The sequence below is a fragment of the Mytilus galloprovincialis genome, chromosome 4, assembly GCF_965363235.1.
Source record: "Mytilus galloprovincialis chromosome 4, xbMytGall1.hap1.1, whole genome shotgun sequence".
Classification (NCBI taxonomy): domain Eukaryota; kingdom Metazoa; phylum Mollusca; class Bivalvia; order Mytilida; family Mytilidae; genus Mytilus; species Mytilus galloprovincialis.
This window is the reverse complement of record NC_134841.1, coordinates 102,347,167-102,368,268: the sequence shown is the minus strand read 5'-3', so window position 1 is coordinate 102,368,268 and position 21,102 is coordinate 102,347,167. Positions and strand designations below refer to the sequence as shown.

At 30.2% G+C, this 21,102-nt stretch overlaps 1 protein-coding gene across 5 annotated transcripts in view; it reads right to left on the bottom strand.

Moving 5' to 3' along the window:
- LOC143073660 (semaphorin-2A-like) overlaps positions 1-21,102 on the bottom strand; it is an 84,829-nt gene that overhangs the window by 33,583 nt on the left and 30,144 nt on the right. For 2 of the 5 annotated variants that reach the window (XM_076249362.1, XM_076249361.1), the window contains exons 5-7: positions 18,509-18,560; positions 7,497-7,671; positions 2,831-3,011 (exon numbers count right to left, since the gene is read on the bottom strand). In XM_076249362.1, coding sequence (XP_076105477.1) covers positions 2,831-2,963 — 133 coding nt within the window. In that variant the 5' untranslated portion in view covers positions 2,964-3,011; positions 7,497-7,671; positions 18,509-18,560. Of the gene's footprint in view, positions 1-2,830; positions 3,012-3,423; positions 3,464-7,496; positions 7,672-13,510; positions 13,599-15,055; positions 15,261-18,508; positions 18,561-21,102 lie in introns of those variants that run through there. The other 3 variants (XM_076249363.1, XM_076249365.1, XM_076249364.1) reach the window with 3 other exon arrangements.

The window sequence follows — 21,102 nt, the reverse complement described above, 5'->3', positions numbered from 1 at the left end:
TCCATGACACAAGCATGTATTATATAATATGCAGTAGCACATATGTTAATTGAAGACAGATGTTTATGTTACAAAAACATTTCTCTCTGTAGTTTAAACTATGATAATTTGATATAATCTAGCTCTATCTCCATGTAACTAGGACATCAAAGCTTAGATTAGCACCAATATGTCAATTGCCAGAAAAAATGCAGACAAATATGAGAATAATTGTACAGACCTATAAAACTGTGTCTGTGGTGATTGGTGTTATAGCCATGTCTGGCATATATAGGAGACAATTTACTTCAGAGATGACATTTACAAAAGTTGAAACAATCAACAAATCCTCTTATTCAACGTTAACTTCAAGAGAGCAAACAATACCAATACCAAAGAAAAACTCAAACTTATAAATCTAAGTAAAAAAAAAGGCCATGGCAAAAAACGACCAAAAGACAAACAAGTCCACAAAACAAAACATAGACACTATAGACTAAACATGAACCCCTTCAAAAAGGGGAATGATCTCAGGAGTATAAGATAGGTTGATGACCAGAGATAATATGTTACGGAATTCTCATGCAATTATTCCAATTAAACAAATTATTCAGCGTATTAAAAACTTGCAATATCCTTTTCTATATAAGACTGGTATAAAAATAATAGAGCCTAGCCTGGCCACATCATAAGTGATAACCAAGAGTTTGTATCTAAGTCCTTTAGCTCTTCCCCTTGATAGTCAGGATAAACTGTTAGTGAGTGCAACGACTGCTAAAACTATTTCGCTAACATTGACACAGAATGCTAACAATGTCAGATTCTAAAAATTATATCAGAATTCCTCATTTAATGGCATTATGTTTAGTAACTTTTTATCTTAATCAGAAATGATAATTCTTATGGTATAACACTGTCACAGCAAATAGTCTACAGAGTTTACAAGAACATTTCATACTTGTAAATTAAAAAGACATTTGATCCAGAGAAAAGCCCCATGAGTTCACTTTAGTCAAATGGTTACTGTTATTATAATGCAGTTTGCCAATAACTAAACACCATGGGTTAACTGTTTCTGCACTTCATTTTAGTAGAAGTGGATAAAATTGTTTGCACTATTAGAAGTTTCTACCCTTGGGATAACTTGTTACATAATTTCTAATCAGAACATCAAAGAATTCCATCACCAAGTTATATAGACAAACAATAATTTCATTATTTTTATAACCCAGTCAACAAATTGTTAACAAAATAAATATCTTGTATAACTTAACCCAGTCTAGATTGCAAAGCAACTCAGAACTACCTAAACCTCCCATGGCTTAAAAGCAGTCTTAGCATGTTACATGTTACATCAGAAATAGAGGATGATTGTAGTGAATACCATTTCATAGATGACTGTGACCGTGAGTGAATCGCCAATTAGTGATAACAATATCATATACCCCTAGCAAACTGGAGTTCCAAACCCTTTGAAAACAAAAATTAAGAGTAAAGACTATTAAAGTTGAGATTTCATCAAAGTTTGACTATTGGGAATACTTTTATTTATGAAGGTACACATTTTTTCGTGTGAATTTTATTTTTGCGGATATTTGATTTCATTGTTTTGTTAAAGTCTGCACACAAAAGTATATAACTAAACATAGGCAAAATTTGTACTTTGTCTAACATTGAAATTCATGTTAAATTATATATAACCCCTAAAATTAGCCTGCCACCAATAATAATCAATCCACATTTCAGAGACACCCTCATCATTGGCCTGATACCATACCAGCATAATTCTGACAATTTACCGTGTTTTCAAAAACAGAGCAATCTGACCTTCTAGGCCATCATGAAATTCAGCAGACTCATGAGGTTATGTTTGGTGACTGTTTTTCTGCAAAAATTTTACGTTCCTTATACTTTTTTTGTTCTTTTGAAATTGCTATGCTTCTGGAGTTCTTATCTTTAAAGCAGTCAACATGATATAATTAAGTTCACATTCAAACTCAACAGTATGTACTTGGGTTAATATGCTTTGCTCAGCAAGTATTTAATTAGAATTAAGACATCAATAAGGCTTATTTTTTTTTCCTTTTACAAGATTAGATCAAATTATCAAAATGCAAAATCTCAGTCACTCAGTAAACCTGTTCACTAAGAAGACACCTGTTTTAAGACATGCCTTTTAATATGTAATGATAGATTTTTCATGATGATGTATGCGTTTTAAAAACATCAAATCAAATCTATCATGACAGATATACACTTTAGTGATCATTAAATGGAAAGGCACCTGTATTTCATATCAAGCCAACCGCTACTGGTAGATATCCACCAATGATTTTTTAAACAAAATCATATCACTTATTTTCTTCCTTCCAAAAAACCTTTCTGTACTTGTTTTAAATAAGAAATGTATCAAAATTGCTAGGGGGCTCATAAAAAATATCTTTATTATTTCCAAGGGACCATACAACCCATAGTTCATTTCTGACCATCTTTGCAAAATGAAGCACAACTTATACTAAATCTGAGTTCAGGCAACCCTTACTGACCATCTTTGCAAAGTGAAGCACAAACTATGCTAGATTTGAGATCAGACAACCCTTACTGGCCATCTTCAGAAAATGAAGCACAAACTACCGGTATACTAAATCACATTTCAGGCTACCTTCACTGAGCATCTTTCCAAAATGAAGCACAAACTATGCTAAATCTGATATCATGCAACTGAACTTACCATCTTTATAAAATGAAGCACAAGTTATGCTAAATCTTGATTTCCTGAAACCCTTAATGATTGTTCTTGGAAAATGAAGCACTAACTATGCTATATTTGAGTTTTTGCAACTGAACTTACCATCTTTATAAAATGAAGCACAGGCTATGCTATCCCTGAGATCATAAGTGAGAACAGTCTCTAAAGTGAGCAGTAGAGCTAGATACAGATTCATCTTCCAAATGGAAAATTCTTGGAATATCTTTGGCGCCATCGTTACTGTTCTTTTCGAAATTTTCTTTTTTTCTGTCTTGTTTGTAACCTGGAATGATGAAAATAAATCTTTAAGTAATCATGTTTTAGAACACGAAAAACAGTTTATTATTCAACATGAGATGTTTCTCATTACAGAGAAATCATTTCACTAAAATATCAAAAGTTTCAGCATGTAAAAACAATGCAAATGTTCAACAGTTAAACCTGAATAAATGTCACAAATATCATAAAGTGATAAATACTGTAGCCCAACTAGGTAATCCTAACTTAAGTAGGGGTGGTCATTACATGGACAATTATTATTATCAGATATGACAGAACTGACAAAATACCATTGCTGTATGTCTTGGATTTCTTCACATATGGATTGTAATACAAAATTAAAGCAGGGCAGAAAATAAACAAGCAAGCAAACAGATTAAAATGCAGCAAATTCAAATAAAACTTAATCAACTCACTGTATGCTAATCGCTTTTATGGATTGACTTTCATCAAAAACTCTAAAGTTGAAAAAAATTAAAGCCAAGGATGTTACACAAAATTCATTCTGTAAGCAATGTATGTTTAGTTCATTTCAAATCAAAATTAGAATATTCTTATTTGGCTATAGTATGCACATTTCTGGATTAAAATTCCAAGGACTGCTTAAAAATTTATGAAAGCCAAAGTAGGACAAATACAGGGGAAGCTGTACAACAAAATCAAATTGACAAATATCCAAAATCATTTACATACATCAGTGTTCAAATGAGTTTACAATCCTAGTTTCTTAACTGCAAAAGCTTATAAAGCTGTAAATCTTTAGCAATGCATGCCAAAGAAAAACCACTGACTGCCCTGTGGATGATAGTCTCTGCCACTCAGGGTCCAACAAGTAGTTGTATCAAATCAAATAAAACTAATGCCATTTTGAATGGACATTATAAACAAAACTATCTTAACCTTATTTCACTGTGAGTAACAAACTAAAAACACACTGAGGAATTCTGTACCTTCAGTAGGACATACCAACCACAAGTACTTAATAAACAGTGTATAAATTAAAACAATGATTTTCAATGTCAATGTGCACACGTGTACATTAATCAACATACCTTAGTACGATAAGTCTTTGCGTAGAATACCTAATTGTCTCCTATAGTAAAGTGATGAACATCAAATGTCCTACACATTTCTCATTTCCTACGCATGAAAATGTTGTCATTCATGGAAAAAAGGTCAAGTGAGTTAAGAAGAACGAAATAATATTGTCACCAGACAATACATGTACATGTATCGTACGGTAAGAGACAAGATGGCAGATAGAAAGTACTCAGTTCCTCTGTAACAATATACAATATTCCTTAATTAGTCAGGACAATTGTTAGAAACAATTATACACCACCACCGCACCAGTTTTATCACCAGATAAAGATCAAATTAAGTGCACTCTGTCTATACATAAATTTTAAAGATGACTTGCTGCCATACTGTTTTGTTCTTCCTGTCATATTTTTACAAGGATAATACCATTCTTTCTAATTTCATCTGAGTACCAAGTACCTTGCACTTCCTATATACTTCAACACTTACATGACATTTGACATCACCAATTATAGAAACAATCACTTCAAACTTTGGAGAGTTAGTCTTAGACGTGAGTACTGGTACCTCACACACAAAACTATGACTGGAATGACTGGTACCTCACACCATAACTATTACTGGTATGACTGGTATGACAGACTATGAATGTCACAGCAACTTACATCTCAAGGTCATAGAACCATAGATAGGTTACCAAATATTCCCCTACACAACAAGAATACACTTGCCAGTGAAAAGATGCCAAAAATAATGTCATGAAAAGTAGGTCTTACATCAGAGCAGAAACCAAGGTTCAAAGACAAATATATCACCAAACTTTTTTAGATTTTGATATTCTGATAACATTATAAGAAACTGGCAATGTTGACAGGTTTAATAGCAGAGATAACAGGGGAATATTTAACAAGAAAATTATTAAAAGCCATTTTTCATGAAATTTTGATGTTATAAGTTTTAGTAAATCATATTAGAAGTAGATAAAAATCTGACAGGTATAGTCTTAAAATGCTTATTACCTGTTTAAAGTGATGTAATTTCTCACCTGTAGGTCAATAAGTGCCAAAGTTGAAGACAAGTCCATAATTAAATACCACAAGAGTGTGTTAGATTACCACTAGGGTGTGTTAGATTATCCTATAGTTGATTTTAACTCAACTGTTGCATGCAAATTTCTCATAATCTGATAATATTTTTTGAAATATGATGACAAGTTTGTAAATGAGTTCAGTTGAGCTGAGTGGGAGCTTTAGAAAAATTGTGTCAGTAATCTAAAATCTCCCTCTTAAATTATTTCGCTGTCATTTTTTTGTCAAAAAGTTGTAAAAAAAATGAAACGATAAACAAACTAAGATGATAATGAAAGTATATGTTTACATAAATGTTAGTATTGTTTGAATGAATATTATATGTTGGATTCACAAAAGATGTCACTCAAAAACCTTCATTATACGATTAAGTGAAATTTTCTCATATTTAATGAATATTAAACTTAAGAGTATGTTAATAATTATTTATCAATTTTCCAGTTTTAAAATTTTATATGCTAAATAATTTTACGACACAGTAAAAGAAACATAAAATTTAAATGCTTATGAAATGATTAAATGTGGAAAGTAGATTATTAGTATTTACACCTGGTTAATATGACTGCTGCAGTTTATGGAGTCAGGTGTTTCATACTTAAAATTTGCAATATGCCAAAAAAATATTAACTTCTTGTATGATTATTCATAAAAAATGACTTTTCCTTAAAAAATATTATATAAAATGAAATTAAAACACCACTTAAACAGAAATTTTAGCATGTTTTAAGAATTCTGTTTGTATGAATGACCATAAATGTCAAAATACCATTATAATTAAGTATGGCTCCACCTAAGAATCATGCAGAGGGTGATACAGTGATAGTTGTTGAATTGACTTTTTCAGGCTTCATATGTTCTATTTTGACAGAAACTAAAAAAAATCTCAATGTTCAATAAACTAATTCTGTTGTGAAGACATCTTACGAAAGGTACAGCAGGACACTTTCATTGATGTAATTCCTTTAGCTTTCTCAATACATTCATCAAGCTAGCAAGAGGTATGTTCTTTCTCCATGCCATTATGGGAAAACTTAGCCACTATATGCAAAACAAGAGTGCACACACTGAAATGTCTCATCTTCTTTACTAACCATTGATAGTATGTTGATAACTTGATAGTCCTAAATATAAACTTTACTACACCTATCACATAATCTTAATAGTATCCAAGAAAATCAGGTTGAGGTCAGATGAACCAAAGGATATATGCATGGACACCTAAAAATCATCCCATACGCCAAATATAGGTGACCTATTGCTTATAGTTTCTAAGAAACAGACTGAACCTAGAAAACTAAACATTGACCAATGAACCCTGAAAATGAGGTCAAGGTAAAATGTACAATGCCACACAGACATGTACACCTTACAATCAATCTATGCATTAAATAGTTGACCTATTGCTTATAGTATCTAAAAAACAAACTAAACCATGAAAACTTTACATTGACCAATGAGCCATGGCCATGAAAATGAGGTCAAGGTCAAATAAAACCAGCGAGAATAACATGAACTTCATAAAATAATTCCACCAAATCAGTTCAATGAGTGCATATAGTAGTAGAAAAAAAGACCAAAACTTAAAAACATAACACTGTCGACTGAACAATGAAAATGAGGTCAAGGTCAGATGACACCTGTCAATTGGACATGTACACCTTACAATCATTCCATACACTAAACATAGTAGACGTTTCGCTTATAGTATCTGATATGTGGACTTGTCTTTTTGTCTATAGTTAGTTGTCTCAATAGCAATCATATCACTTCTCTACATTTTTATTTTGTCCTACATATCTATGAGATCACCCTTAACTAGCTATGTGTTTCACCACATTGAAGAGTGCACCATAAGTGTATGATATTTGTTAGCACACAATCCAGAGGTGGTGTACTGGATCTTTTAACAATTCATGAAATATCCTAATTTTGTCATTTGGCTATATTTATAAATACATCTTCTTTATTTCATTTGGTTCATTAGGAAATTTTACAAAGATTAAAACAATCTATCAATCATCAATTATGATTCGTATTGCCTGTATTTCTTGCTACAAGGATGTTAAGGAAAAGACAATCAATCGTGTTACAACAACTGACTTTGACTTTACATATAGACTTTTTTAAAAGGAGGACTAGTTGTTCACTTAAATTTCACAAAACACTTTGATTTACAATTTTATTTTACTCTGGCAACTAAAAGGCATTTCAAATTTCTATAAAATAATAAACTGACCTGCCTCCCCTTTTTAAAATCCGACCATATTCACATCTTCTCCCACACGTAACTTATGGATTTTATACCCCTTAATTGACCACAATCTGGATTTTCTAATAATAAGATATAACGTTTTACCTACCTATGTCGTCATCGTACATGTATAATATCCAAACGAAATCTTAGTCTTCCTCATACTTCAAAACATGATTAATATCTATATCCTTGTCCTCAATATTGTATATATTTTATATCTATATCTATATGTAATATCCTCCTGAGAATTAAACTTGATTTTCTGTCCTCATTTCCTTTTCCTGTAAAAAAAATAAATTTCACTGATTAGTCTATTTTCTATAAGTCATTAAATTATTTTAAAATGCAATTGTGTATTCATAATCAGTTTTCTATAAATCTTATTGCATGAATCTTTTAAACATTTGAAACAGCTAACTTATATACATTATAGTATATTTTTAATAAACATGTTTATGCAAATCTACAACGTAAGGTTAAAATTCAAGTCCTGTAACTATATATCTTTCATACTTTCATATTGTATTTTTACTTACTCATTTTTCATTTATTAAATAATTGCTAACAATTATGAAGGATTGTCAAAATGAACAACAGTCAACTGTCCAAATCTTAATTTTGCAATGAAAAAATTGACCAAAAACTTAATATTGTTAGGACCAAATGACTGCTTTTGAGACTGTTTTAATGTAATATTCTAAAACCAATGGAGGGATACACAATAAGGAGCCAAATTTAAAGACATCTATATTTTAAAAGGGTGGCAAGTCTATAAAAATTGTCCTCTGCCAGGGTTCAAGTTTCCATTATAAATTTTTAATGACTACTCATTGATATTTGACACACGCTTAATAAACTATGAAGTTATTAGATTGTATCAAGTTTTATTGAAAAAATAAAAAATGCAAATATATATTACAAGTCAGTCAAAAGGCAAATACAGTACATAATAAGTTACATATTCACAACAAATTATGTTTGTCAGGGAACTACGATTTTTTTTATGACTATAAAAGGAAAATAATGAAAAATAAACAATTTGTCTAAGTTTGAAACAGAGGAACATTAGAAGTGGGTGGTCTACCAAGGTATAATGAACTAAAAGTAGGAGTCTATAAGAGATGTGGTTTGATTACCAATGAGACAACTTTCCATCAGATACCAAATAACATAGAAATTAAAAACTATAGGTCACTGTACGGCCTTTGACAATGAGCAAACCCATAATAAAAAGCCAAGAAATAGCAAATGTAAAATTCATTAATTGTTCAACATAGAAAACTAATGTCCTGATAAACAAAAAACAAATATAATATATAGCAACAAATGACAAACACTGTCACTGAATTACAGGCCCCTGACTTTGGACAGGCACATACTGAACGTGTCTCTGTTGAACGTATTTTAAATTTGTGGTTCCCCAACTTCCACAAAATTCATGAAAATTGGTACCCAACAAATAGTAATCAATCCACAGTTCCAGCCTTCCATTTTTTCAACTTATGTCTTGAAGAAAGAACAGAAGTGTAGTTCATAAAATAAAGAAATAAAAACATAAACAGGTGTCAGAACTCATGAATTTGTTAATATTTTGCTTTAAAGATTTTAAATCACAAATGTATATCTAATATCAGCAACAACTAGCAATGAAAAATATATACATGTTAAATTATCCCTAAATTCCACTGCATCAGTAAAGATAGTCATAATGTATTTCTATAATGAGGATCTCAAAAACACATTTACATTACGTGCAAAACATCAACTTTATCATAGCAACAATGAAGGCTGTAAAAGTTTCTAACAATATTCTGTGGCAAATTTGTTAATACCATGGTATATACAGTTGTACATGAAATGAGGCGTAATTCTAGACCTCATATCGAATATCACATGTAGTAAATTTCACAAATTTATTATAATTCATGATAACACATTTTTCCATTAATGCCAAATAGCCTTGCTCTCCATGACCTTTCATACAATAGGACAATGTAATTATGTGTTAAGGTCACCGTTTAAGTGTGATGTGACAAATATGCACATGCTGATGCATCAAATATACATACTATATGTTAATCCACACAACAGATGTACCCTAATCCTGGGAAAATAGATTTATAGAAAATTCAAATCTCGCTTACGCAGAAATTCATTAATGTAAATTAGTCCTAATATAATTAGAGGATCCTGATTTAAACATGCTATCGTAAATTCATAAAGTTAAATTAAGTGTAATAAAGAGTTGCACGATAGAGTGGGTTTTTCAATCTTTCTAAAGGATGTTGACACCTACATATACATCTTATGATATTTCATCTTTAAAACTATTGAGTAAAATAACACAATGCAAACAATGCAACACGCACAAAAAAAAACCAAAAAACGAAAAATTTATACTCAAGAGTGCACTTTCAATTTCTTTTTCCCTAACTAGGATTTTTCACAAAACAAAAGGTCTCTTAAACATTATCATTTTACAAACAGATCAAAAATGTTCAAACAATATTGCAGATTAATAATAAAATTGAGAATGGAAATGGCCCCTAAACAAATATATACTAGTCCAGTGATAATGAACGCCATACTAATTTCCAAATTGTACACAAGAAACTAAAATTAAAATAATACAAGACTAACAAAGGCAGGAGGCTCCTGACTTGGGACAGGCGCAAAAATGCGGCAGGGTTAAACATGTTTGTGAGATCTCAACCCTCCCCCTATACCTCTAACCAATGTAGAAAAGTAAACGGTAAACAAAAGTAAACATAAGTAGATGTGGCTATATAAGTCAAAGATTATGCAATGTATACCTCAAAAATCAGTCAGATAAATCATCAAAAATGGTGCAAAAGAATTTTTTGACGTGCTAGTCATGCTAGCTTGGTTGAACTCTGTCAAGCAGTTCTCAAGAAGTACCAAAAAAAAAAAAAAGTTACATAGACCAAGTCAAACCTGATGCAAATGGACAGAAGAATTCACTATGTATCACCCCGTCAAACAACTTCATTGACATTGTATATCTAGTAAATATAGGAATTTTCATCTAAATATAGGCAACTTATCCATCAATGTTGTGTTTTACTAGGTCCAAACAAAATGTTTCATTACTGATCATTGGAATTTCAGGAACTGTGTGTATAACAAAATAGGTGACAAATATTTGACATCAGTAACATATGTTTACAGTTTTTGTGAGATTTTTTTAACATCTGTTTGATAAAAATAGCTGATTATACCATTACCGTTGACCTTCTCTGTCAATGAAATGTAATGTGAGAACTTTCTCTCTCTTGATAATTCAGTTATTTGTGTGTAGTGTTTTTTTCAAAAACTGTCAAAATTCTTATCTCATAACATATGTAATAGCAATTTTTCTTGAACAGCATAGTTTATATCTACAGGGGTATAATCCCATGGTTAACATGGTGTAATGCTCTTTGGAATCCCTGATGACATATAAGTTAATAAAAAAAATGATTTGTTTAACATGCTGTTGTCGACACTGTAGAAGAATCTGTGCAAGTTTGGTTAAAATCTGTCAAGCCATTTTCATGACGAAACGCGACAACATTTAGGTTTATAAAAACTTGTATAAAAGGCTCACAAACATGTTTGACCATGACAAATTCTCTAAGCTCCTGTCCAAAGTCTGGAGCCAAATTGTCATTTGTTACTGTCTGACAGATTTTGTTTTGGTTAATTGTTTTGTCATAACTCAGGGCGTTAGTTTAACCTTTTTTACATTCTATAATTTTGAAGCCATTTAAAGCTAACTATATAGTATAAGTTTTGCTCATTGTTGAAGGATGTACATGCCTTTTAATTGTTTACATCTCTGGATAGTTGTCTAATAGGCAATCATACCACCTCTCCTTATTTCTATATTGATTTACTAATGTCTGCAATGTATTTCAAACTTAGATATTACCGTCAGTCACGAAACTCAATTTGCAACAATAAAATAAATCAATGATGTCCACATGTATAAAATATAATACAAATATTCATTAAATATTACAAAATCATAGCTTATGTCCAAAAAATATCTAATGAATGTGAGCATTCTGTAAACAAGAATATCATTATAATTTACTTGCCCATATTTAGACCCTCCCATTAAATATTCAACAAACCAATCCAAAATTACAAATCAGAAAACAAGTCTTACATGTCTTAACACTTCAGAAGTCAAGCTAGCAAGCTGGGGTATAATTAACAAGCTAGCAGTACCTTTAAAAAGCTAGCGGTACCAGAAGGCTGAAAGGATGATAATTTCATACATTATGGGGTAGATTTAGAGGTACAGGAACAAGAAGGCTGAAAGGATGTTAATATCATACATTACAGGGTAGATTTACCTGAATCATTAAAACAGGTGGGAATTCATTACATAAAGGCAATCAATCTATCAAAATGTCACCTTTATATAGAGTGACACCTACCTTAAAGGTAGTCACATTCAAATAAAGGGCTAGGGGACATTGGATTTAATATTAGAAGTGTGTTATAGATTAGGAATTACATCAAAAGACATAAACAGATTATTATCATCATTATCCACTTATCTAATACCATTACATCAGGTTTGTCCTGAAGGAGCTACTCAACAACATCTGACCATGACTTACAACACTTCAACAATTTAAATTTTGTCTTTCCTTTGGACATTTCTTTGATTTAGATGAGGGCAGATGGTTTTCTTATATATATTTCACTGATATTTCTTTTCAAATTATCATTGAAATTGAAAAATTAATTAATTTTTCTTTATTTTCGGAATTTAGAAACTTTAACAGGTGGAGTTGTGATGACAATAAAATCAAATAATGCATGAAAAATACATTAAAAATCTGACAGAAAACTAGTTAAACAATTCAATCAAAATCTGGCAGAAAACTAGTTTAACAAAATAAATATCAGATTTAGATATATCAAAAATTATGTTTACTTCAATTGTACAACATGTATGAAGATTGATTTCTATGAATTTCCTATTATAAATAAATTCTGTGAATCAGATAAAATTTGTTTATAGTAGCTTTTGATCTTTCTACTCAGTACAAAGACATAAATATATAATTTTTCTTTGAATATAATGGTTCTTGGAAAGTTAAATGCACAAAAAGCACATAACAAAAACGCATATATTTTAACCTGTAAACCACAAAAGTTGATATTGGAGCTTATATAAACAGACTTATCCTTTAATCATCATAAATTTACACAGGAAGTAAAAATGTAATCAAATCATCTTCAAATGATAGTAACCCTTTTCATCATTTTAGGTTAAATTATCTGAACTAATGCCAACTTAATGTAAAAGAAAACAGATACAGACATGTACTCTGTGAGAGGGTTTGGTGACGGCATCCCCTTTTTGAAACAGAAAATCTAAAAGAATTGCATTTTTTCAAGAATTGCACTTCCTAAATGAAAACAAGTTTGTGACAAAACCATCCCTGTTTATATAATTTCTGGGTATAGGACGGAAAAGATAATTGATCGTAATCTTTTGACTAAAATCTAAAATACTTAGAATTAACAAATAACAACACATTTCAGTCTAGAGTAAACAATAGAGATATCAAAAACTTATTACCCTTCAAAACCTTACATAACTTTTATAATCTGCCATTTAAATTTCAATTATGGATAAAATTAATCAACCAACTTAAAGGTACATTTTAAGTGAATTTCACATCATTTTGTGGTCTGCTGATAGGTTTAATTGACTTTATAAATGTCACCATGTGCAATGATAGAGGCAATCCTAAAAATTGTAAGCATGATAATAAGTGGTCTTTTGCACTTTCCCACAAAACATGAATCACATGGTTTATACACCACATAGTTCTAACTATATATTGATTAAAAATTAATTCTGTTCATTCATTAAAAGGTGATTTTTGTTTTAGCTACAGTAATGAAAATGAAATTATTAAAAATATCAAGCAGTGCAAAGATTAATGTACATATTAAAAATAAATGTTTTCAAATCTTGATAACCACGAAAACACATGTATACTAATCTAACAAATGTATAATTTATAATTTAATAACAATTGGTATACTAAAGATAATAAAATAATAATGATACATAAATATGTTCCTACTCACATTAGGTGCAATACCAGTAATTAATCCCTTAATGAACTGACCAACAATCTTAGATGTTACTAATTACACGTTACTAATAGAAGTACAAATTTATGATGTAACTAGCTTGTTATCAAAATACTGATAAAATTTGGCATGTACCAAACCTATCAAGGAAGTATGCTGATATCATCCTACATCTCTAACGAACAAACAGCAGAAAAACTGCAAAAACAAAAATCAACTTACAACACACCGAATTATTACTATGCATTTAATTCCAGATTGAAATTGTGCACAGTTTTCATAAAGTTCTTTTCAAGTTATAATTTTTATAAAAGGGTACCCATTTAATCTGGTATATCAGTGGTCTTTTAACCAGAGGATTAAACTAAGTACCAATGAAAGAATTTTGTCACCTCCTTCTAAAAGGTGTCATTCATAACAATCGCTAAAGCTTACTGGATCTTAAACACTTTCTCTAATAAGGGATTAATGGCTATTATAGGTGGGCACAAAAGAGCGCTGCCATGTTTGAGATTCACAGTGTGTGCCATTATATTTAACCTGCTAATTTACACAACAGTGATAACCCTGCAAACTTTGTGTTTTGACCATCAGGAGAAAAAGGTTCTAATCGATTATACAAAAAACAGATGGCCAATAGAAATCCATTTTGTATAGTCACTGTCAATCTTCTTAAAATAAAAAAAAAAACAAGCTGACAGACGATTTCTTAATGAAAACTTTCTATCCTTATTCGCAATGTTTTTATGTTAAAGCTGAATTTTAAATATCTAAAACAACTATCCTTATTCGCAATGTTTTTATGTTAAAGCTGAATTTTAAATATCTAAAACAACTATCCTTTCTCATTGAAATCACAAAACATCTAACCAATTGTTAGGAAAAATGTAAACAGCTGCACTGCATAATATAAATCATAACAATACAACAACAAGATGAGAACAGAAAAAAGTATAGGTTTTTTGGTGCAATATATAACTTTAATTAATTTTACTGTAAAGCTATTCATATTTTTGATTTAGTGTCAATTTTTTGACTTGATCACAGTTTTACAAGTGTAATTTCACTGGGAAAAAATAAAAAAGTAGAAATAAGTCATTAACAGCTTCAGCTGTATAAGAAATAAAAATATTATTAAAATTTAATACCTGTCCTTGTTAATTAATTGTTTTGGCATTCCCTGCTTTTCCAAGAAATATCATTAGTTGAAAAAAATAATTAATTGATAATACATTCATCGAATATTTGTAACACACTTTGTGATGTTTACAATAATAAGGGTATATTAAAACAATTGTACAGTTCATCAATTATTTATATATATGTGTGTATGTATGTTAAAAATACCCTATTACATGTGTGGAAAACTATAACATAACCCTATCAAATATCAACATCTAATTAATACTCTCATAGTGTGTGACGTAAAACATCCAGACAATATAATTATCAACCTATTACACAAGATTTAGCATACATGCACAGAATTATTATAGATTATATGTAAATGAGAGAAAATAAAAACAATGCTTTACTCACTCCTTTTATCAAATAATCAATACACTTGAATATGGATAAATCTTCCAACACTCGAAATCCTTTTTTACATGGATGAATTAAAACTCCTATGTGACACAAGTTGATTTTGTTTGTTTACAATGTAATAGAGGCTTTACATTACTTTGAGATTTCACATTTACACTACACACACACGTCTGCCTGCAGGGATACTGGGATGATTGATGTAAAGGGAAGTAATAAGTACAGTACAATCATGATTATCCCTACATGGAGTGTTAAAAACATTGAGTACATATTTATTGATTTTTTTGTTGTAATAAATTAGGAATGTTTAAATTTAAATTAAATAAATATCAATAACAGAACCTGTTCAGATTCTATGTTTCTCAAATACCAGGCTTGTTTTACATATGGAGACAATCGGCCTTGAAACATTAGCACACAGTGACACTGAAAATATTGTATATATTTTAAATCTAACTTTAGAATAGTAATATAATTCTATTCCTTTTGTATTCACCTAATGATAAATTTAGAATTTTGTTACATAACTTTCTTAAATGTTTGAAAGCGTACTGAAAACGTGGACTGCAAAGAAGACCCTAACATGAACTGTCACAAAAAAAATAAATATTTACATTAATATGGAAGCAGAGTCACAGGAGATTTTGTTGTACAGTTTGATTTTAGGATAACCATGTTTATATATATTGATAAAACAAGGGAACTGTAAAAACATTTACCTTTTATCATAACTGTCACTGAGTTGAATAGCTTGAACATTATAAACTGTTACTGACAGTGGATTAGCTATAAAAAAATGAAGTGAAATACAAAATTTTGAAGAGACCAGAACAGAATCACAATGCCATCTGTCCATGTATCAGAAGGGATTTTATGGCAGAGGGGATGGGTCTGAAATAAATGATGCAAAATCCTGTATACTGATCTTGGAAAATTAAAATTAAACTAATATTCGCAAAACCAATTTATCCAAGCAACATCTTGACTTTTGAACCAAAAAAAAAATCTGATGTAAAGCAGACTTATGAACTTCTGCACTTATTAGTTTAAGGCCAATTAGTGTAATGCAAAATGGAACTGTATCTTTTTTAACTAAAAAGTCTGAAAACGGTTGAAATAACAATGGAGACACACTCTTTGACTAACCCTCTTTCCTATCAGGCATGGGGTAATCGTAATCAGCTGTAATCAGTAATCATGCCATTTCTGATTACAAGTAATCGTAATGTAATCGATTACATTGCAAAAAGCAGGTGTAATCATGATTACTTTTAGATTACTTTAAGATTACATTCATATGCTTACTTGGTGATTACAAATTTTGTATATATATGAAAATAGTTTTTGATAGACAATATGAAAATAAGAAAAATGTTAAGCCTGAATGAAAAATCTTGAAGCTAGTACTCACTATGATGGGACATTGTTTAATGAGATAAATCATATCATCTTTTTAACAAGTTTTGTATAACAAGTGTTTTATTTTGTTAGCAGTTTACTTGAAGAATTTGTCTGTCCAATGTTTTGTTGTGAGATTGAGCTATTATGATACAAGAATATGCCCAGAAAGCATTTTTTGTTCATTGATTGAACACTTCTGATATTAACTACAATTTCATATAAGTTTGATTGAAATAATTTGATAAAACTACATTGAAATTCAAAAGCAGAAAACATTTAGCTCCAATTTGACTTTGATGGTTGAAATTCCTATCCTTATCTGCTGCCATAACTTTAGTTCAAGAAGAGACAATTTGAAGTGGACTTATTTCTGATTTTCCCAGTAAGGCTCAGCTGAAGAATTACATGTGGAAATTTTTATTTTTTATTTTTACTATGACTGACTTAGTTATATCTGTGGTTGGACTTAAATGTAGCTAAGCTACTGACTGTAAAGGATTATATCACTAAAATTGAATGAGTAAAGCCGATCCAGTTTTATTACCTCATTCTAACATTCTGCTTAGAAAAAAACACAAAAAATTGACAGATAAAAAACAAGATTACTGTTTCTACAATAAAACATATCTATTTAAAATTTAAATAATCCTCTCTAGGTATTTTTAGCATCATCAAGTAAAAGAACAATAAAATATAATCTACGTCTGGTTTAACAAACAATCTGATATCTAAGCTGTAAACTCCTTTATTCTTTGCCTTCACTGATAAAAGGTTACAGTTCTGATGCTAGGGGAGTGAGATAACACTCTTCCTAGTGTAATCAAATCAGAAAAAAATACAACTGCATTTCAAATAAATTTCATCTTATTGGCTAAAATATGCTCTTAAATCTATGCTGATGTTTTCATTGCTTTATAAATTGTTAATTTTATTGCTATATAATAATATGCATTTGTGCAGCAAGAAAATAATGGTTCTAATCATTATCAGGTATCTTTATTAGAAACCTAAGTGGCCATAAACATGTCAACCTTTCAAATTTATAAAGTCAAATAGCAAATGGTTAAATATAATGGTAAATGATTAAGCAAAATATAAATTTAATGTTTTCTGTGTAATAATTGAATCAAATTCGAAGAAAAAAAACTTTCAAAAATATTTGTTAGACACAAAAAATATTTTTGGTCATAATATGTCGAACATTTATAACAAAATTTTGTGGAAGATCCAACCACCTTCCCCTTTTTCATATAATGACACTTTGTATACAAGCCCAAGTTAGAAACAGTAGTTTTATACCCAACATACCCCTGTTCTGAAGCCTTACATTTCCTAGTACTCACAGTTTCTAAGTTTATTATTATATCACATTAAAAAAAAACAATAGTCCTAAAGTTCTTTCATATCTTACATTCTGATCTCTGTGTATGTAGATAAAATATCACAATTCACCAAGGGAAGTGACTTGTTTCATATCAATATCCTGAAAATTGTTATGAATCAATGGTTTTATAGATATATCAACACATGTACTTAGAAATCACACCTTCATATCAAATAAAACATGTTTACAATTACGTAACCCTTTATACAAATAATTTTTCAATAATATATCTTTTCAATAATCAATAAAATAACAATGGTAAGAATGGTTTCTCAGTGCAGAGAATAAGAGATAATTCACAGTAGAACATATTAAATGACAGATCATAGATACTTAGACTTTTAAAACATCTCAATTTTATGTCCAGAATAAGACAGTTGTTTTCTTCTGTTGGTTGATATAGTCCAGTGTTTGGTTTTGTCAGATTATATTGATTTCCCCATATCTTGGAGTTTAATCTCTTTTTTAATTTACTTTTCACAGCAACTTTACAATGAGACATGCATATAAACCTTTCACTGATTTTTTTTAGACTGAATGCATACTGAATGCATGCATATTATCTTCAATATATAATATCGTTTAATTTGGTAATGATTGTACGGTAAGTACAAATTGTGAAATGAAATTTCATTAGGCTTATAATTTCAACTTGTACTCACAGTAATATATTCTTCATATACAATATACTAATCACAGTTTCTTTTTTCTTTCCTGAAAATAAAAATAAAATTTTCAAACCAAAATATACATTACAATTTATAAACTTGCATTTTTTGTTGTTTAAAGTTAAAAAAAAAAATGGATTGAGAGCCCTTTTACATAAACAATGTAATTTTAAAATATTTTTAAGGGGTATAAATCTTTAAAAAAAATAGTTGATCTGCACTGATTTTGAACTTGTTCATGACATTGCTTACATAAACCTTTGTTGTGACATTGATATAAATCTCGCTAAAATTTGTACACTGAAAGAGCTTACAAGACCAGACAGATGGATGCCAGGTATTTCTATGACCCCTGCAACACGTTGTGTGGGGATAAAAAATATGCACCAAAACTTTGGTAGACCTAATTACCATTACTTGGTTCCTTGTGTGGAATGTCAAACTTAACAAAGTGATTGTTCTCTATTCAAATTAGAGTAAATACATAACCACTTGGAGCTATTCTAATAGGGCCAGCTAGGACCATGTCTGACAACAGCTGATTTGATAATCTGATATAATATTGAAAAAAAATGAAATTCACCGAATAGTTCTTGTAAAAATTTGACATTAAAATGTCAACGATCATTATCTATTTAAACCAAAATATGATTATCAAGTTTTGTCCCTGTGTGTTACATAATACTACACTTCTATGTCCTGCAGCTAAAACAGTGGTGAAAAACTATTCTCTGGTGTATTTCAGTACATAATGACCATTAACTGGACATTGATGACCATTACAAAGAGACATTTATTTATCTCAAGTATCAATTAATTTTCAATTGGTGTCACCGTAATTAATTTCAAAGGTATGAAACATGTGACATGATTAGCCGAGGTCACCCGTATAATGACAGTTTTCATTACAAATGCAGATACATGTCTAACACATGGAGTTAATGAGCCTGTCACGTGCATGTGGTTGTTTACATCTAACAACACTGGACAATAAAGCATGTAATTTATTCCATTGTCAAAGGTTAATTTTCTCTTCAATAGCACACTTCCTTTGACAAAATAGAATACCTCTCTAGAGATGTTCTTTTGGCTGTAACTATTTTCCAATTATTTTTACTAGCTGTATAAATGAAATTGGCATAGGATTTCATTGAAGATTATTGATTTTTTCATAGAACAACTATCCCACATGTCTTAAGTGATGACTTGAAAACAAAATTAGATTTCCTTGAAGGAAGGGTATTAGTAATTCTTTGTGAGCAAATTTTTTTAGATAGAAATTAGAAAATTCGTAAGGGTTCCACGGAACCCAGTGTCTCGCCTACTTTTGCTGTTAATCGCAGACTCAACAAAAATGAGGAAAAACATCAATAAAAATTTCCCTATCGATACTGTCTTTTGATTGAAAGAAGCTTCCAAGTTTGGTAAAAAAAACAGGATAGTTTATGAATCTAATAAATATTTTATCCATTTATAAGTAAAATACGGAAAAAGTGAATTTTTTTTTTACAAAATTTACTTCTGAATAATATCTTATGATCAGAAACAAGCTTTTGTCTAAGTTTGGTAGAAATCCAGGATAGTTTAAGAACATTATAAAAATTTTAAAAACTTTAACCACAGAGTGAATGTTTTGTTTCTGGCAAAAAAACTAAGTCCATTTATCATGTTTATAAGTAAAATACGGAAAAGTGGAAATTTATTTTCACAAAATTTTCTTCTTGATACTATCTTATGATCATAAACAAGCTTCTGTCCAAGTTTGGTACAAATCAAGGATAGTTTATGAAAGTTATTAAAATTTTAAAAACTTTAACCACAGAGTGAATGTAATGTTTCCTCGTAGAAAAACTAAGTCCATTTATAAGTTAAATACGGAAAAGTGGAAATTTATTTTTACAAAATTTTCTTCTTGATACTATCTTATGATCATAAACAAGCTTCTTACCAAGTTTGGTACAAATCAAGGATAGTTTAAGAAAGTCATTAAAATTTTAAAAACTTTAACCACAGAGTGAATGTAATGTTTCCTCGCAGAAAAACTAAGTTCATTTATAAGTAAAATACGGAAAAAATGGAATTCTATTTTTACAAAATTTACTTCTGGATACTTTCTTATGATCATAAACAAGCTTCTGTCCAAGTTTGGTAGAAATTCAGTATAGTTTAAGAAAGTTATTAAAATTTCAAAAACTTTAACCACAGAGTGAATATTTGTGGACGCCGCCGCCGCCGCCGACGGAATGTAGGATCGCTTAGTCTCGCTTTTTCGACTAAAGTCGAAGGCTCGACAAAAATTATCTATAGTATTTGGTTTTCTATTTCCTGCGAAATTCCTGCATGCACAACAGTTTTTGCAGCAGTTATATGCCATTTCCTTGTTGTGAATTGAGAAGTGAATTCAGAGATGTGGTATGATTGCAAATGAGACGACTTTCCACCGCAGTTCAAAAGACATGAATGTTAGCAACTGTATCATATGTCTTTTGGACTGGATTTATCATGTTACTGGGAGGCAACATAAAAATTAGAAGATGTGGTATGATTGCCAAGAAGACAACTATCAATCAGAGTCTAAAAGACCTGAA